This window comes from Callorhinus ursinus, unplaced genomic scaffold (genome assembly GCF_003265705.2).
Source record: "Callorhinus ursinus isolate GAN/ISIS: 27379988/994484 unplaced genomic scaffold, GSC_fseal_2.0 scaffold44, whole genome shotgun sequence".
Lineage (NCBI taxonomy): Eukaryota > Metazoa > Chordata > Mammalia > Carnivora > Otariidae > Callorhinus > Callorhinus ursinus.
Window position 1 is genome coordinate 8,461,018 of NW_027397106.1, and position 1,561 is coordinate 8,462,578.

Here is a 1,561-nt window from a genome sequence, read left to right on the forward strand (position 1 = left end):
CAGCCCCGCCGCCGTCCGCCTCCGTGCCACCGGCTGGGAGCGAAAAGAACGCCTTTTGCCCCCGCGGGCCACCCCCCCGGCCCCGAGCGCCCACTCCGGGGTCAAAGGAGACTTTTTGGAAGAGGCCAGCGAGAGGGAAATACAAATTAAAACTTCCACTCACCTTCGCGAATCCGCCTAAAGTAGTGACTCTGGTGTAGAGACCGTGAAGATCCAGCTCCTTCCCACCCACCGCAGGGATTTTTTTAAAAGGCGACCTGCGGGAGAGAGAAAGCCCCGCACTTGTCAGCCGGGACCCCGCGCCCGGCCCGGGCGGGAGAGCCCCGTTCGCCCCGGCTCGCCCCGGCGCTGCCCCCCCGGTTCTGCTCTCACCCTCTGCTGTGGTGGAACTGCCGCAGCTCGTCCAGGAAAGCGAGTCCCTTTCTCCGCTCGTCCGGAGGCGCCTTCCCCGTCGAGTTTGCCATTATTTTTTCAAAGGAGGTTTTAAAAAAACCCAGATCGGTGTTTTAAAAGCGCCCCCCGCTCCCTGCGCTTCCTACCAGAGCCCGGAGCCCATTCCTCGGCCGGCGGCGGCGGGGCTCAGTCATGGGCCGGCGGTGGCGGCGGCGGCGGCGGCGGCGGCGGCGGCGGCGGCGGCGCAGGGAGGGAGGGAGGGAGGGGGAGGAGGAGGAGGAGGAGGAGGGGAAGGAGGGAGCAGGAGGCCAGGGGGAGAGGAGGGAAGGAGGGAGGGGAATTTCTAAAAAAGTTTAAAGAAATCGGAGCGAAACTAGAGGGGCAGGCGACTGCCGGATCCGCGCGAAGCCGCGGGGCGAGCGCGGCCCCCACCCCTTCCTTCTCTCCCTCCCCGCGGCCCGGCTCTCGCCCGCCTCTCAGCGCCGCCGGCCCAGGCGGCTCGGCCTGGGGACGCGATTCAACATGGTGCTGCTGCCGGGAGCGCGCGAGCGGGCGAGGGGAAAGGCGAGCCGACGGTGAGGGGCCGGGGCGGCCGGAGGCCCGGGAGTTTCGGCGGCCGCGGCGGCGGGGCTGGGGCAGGCGGGGCTGGGGGTGGGGAGGGGGAGGTCTGTGTGGTGGTTTGTGGAAAGAGGGGTGACAGCGTGTATTCCGGCCGCAGCTCCGCGGGGCCCTCGCACACATTCACGCGCGGCCTCGGCCGCGGCGGCTGGGGCGTCCCCGGGCAGAAAGCACCGGCGGCAGCCGAGCCGCTGCGCGCCGCCCGCCCGCTTCCTTCCCTGCCAGCCTCCCTCTGCTGCCGCCGGCGCCGCCGCCACGGCCGGGCAGCCAGCGCCGCACAGCGACCCCCGAGGGCCGGCCGCGGCACTGCGCCTGGCTCCACACCGCCCCGGCAGCTCCTCGCGGGGAACAATAGACTCGGCTCGCCGGGCTTAGGGTTCATCTGCAATGTGCCGCACATTTCACACGCACACAAAGCCGGCGGAAAGGGGGGCGGTGCGGGGAAACGGCCACTACCGGTTGTTCCAGGGTTAGGGGTGGAGGCGATGTTCGCGTCCCCGGCCCGGCTGTTGGAAGGGCCGCCTCGGAGTCCCTGCCAGCCCGACAGAAC

General features: G+C 70.3%; 1 protein-coding gene across 5 annotated transcripts in view; it reads right to left on the reverse strand.

Annotated features, from left to right (window-relative positions):
• The window catches only part of ARID2 (AT-rich interaction domain 2), a 217,209-nt gene extending 216,599 nt beyond the window's left edge, over positions 1–610 (reverse strand). For all 5 annotated transcript variants that reach the window (XR_012375101.1, XR_012375102.1, XR_012375103.1 and 2 more), the window contains exons 1-2: positions 373–610; positions 164–257 (exon numbers count right to left, since the gene is read on the reverse strand). Coding sequence is in view for 2 of the 5 variants with exons in the window: in XM_025882865.2 (XP_025738650.1) it covers positions 164–257; positions 373–464 (186 nt within the window). In the remaining 3 variants the exon portion in view is untranslated. The remainder of the gene's footprint in view (positions 1–163; positions 258–372) is intronic.
• Positions 611–1,561: the final 951 nt, after the last annotated feature.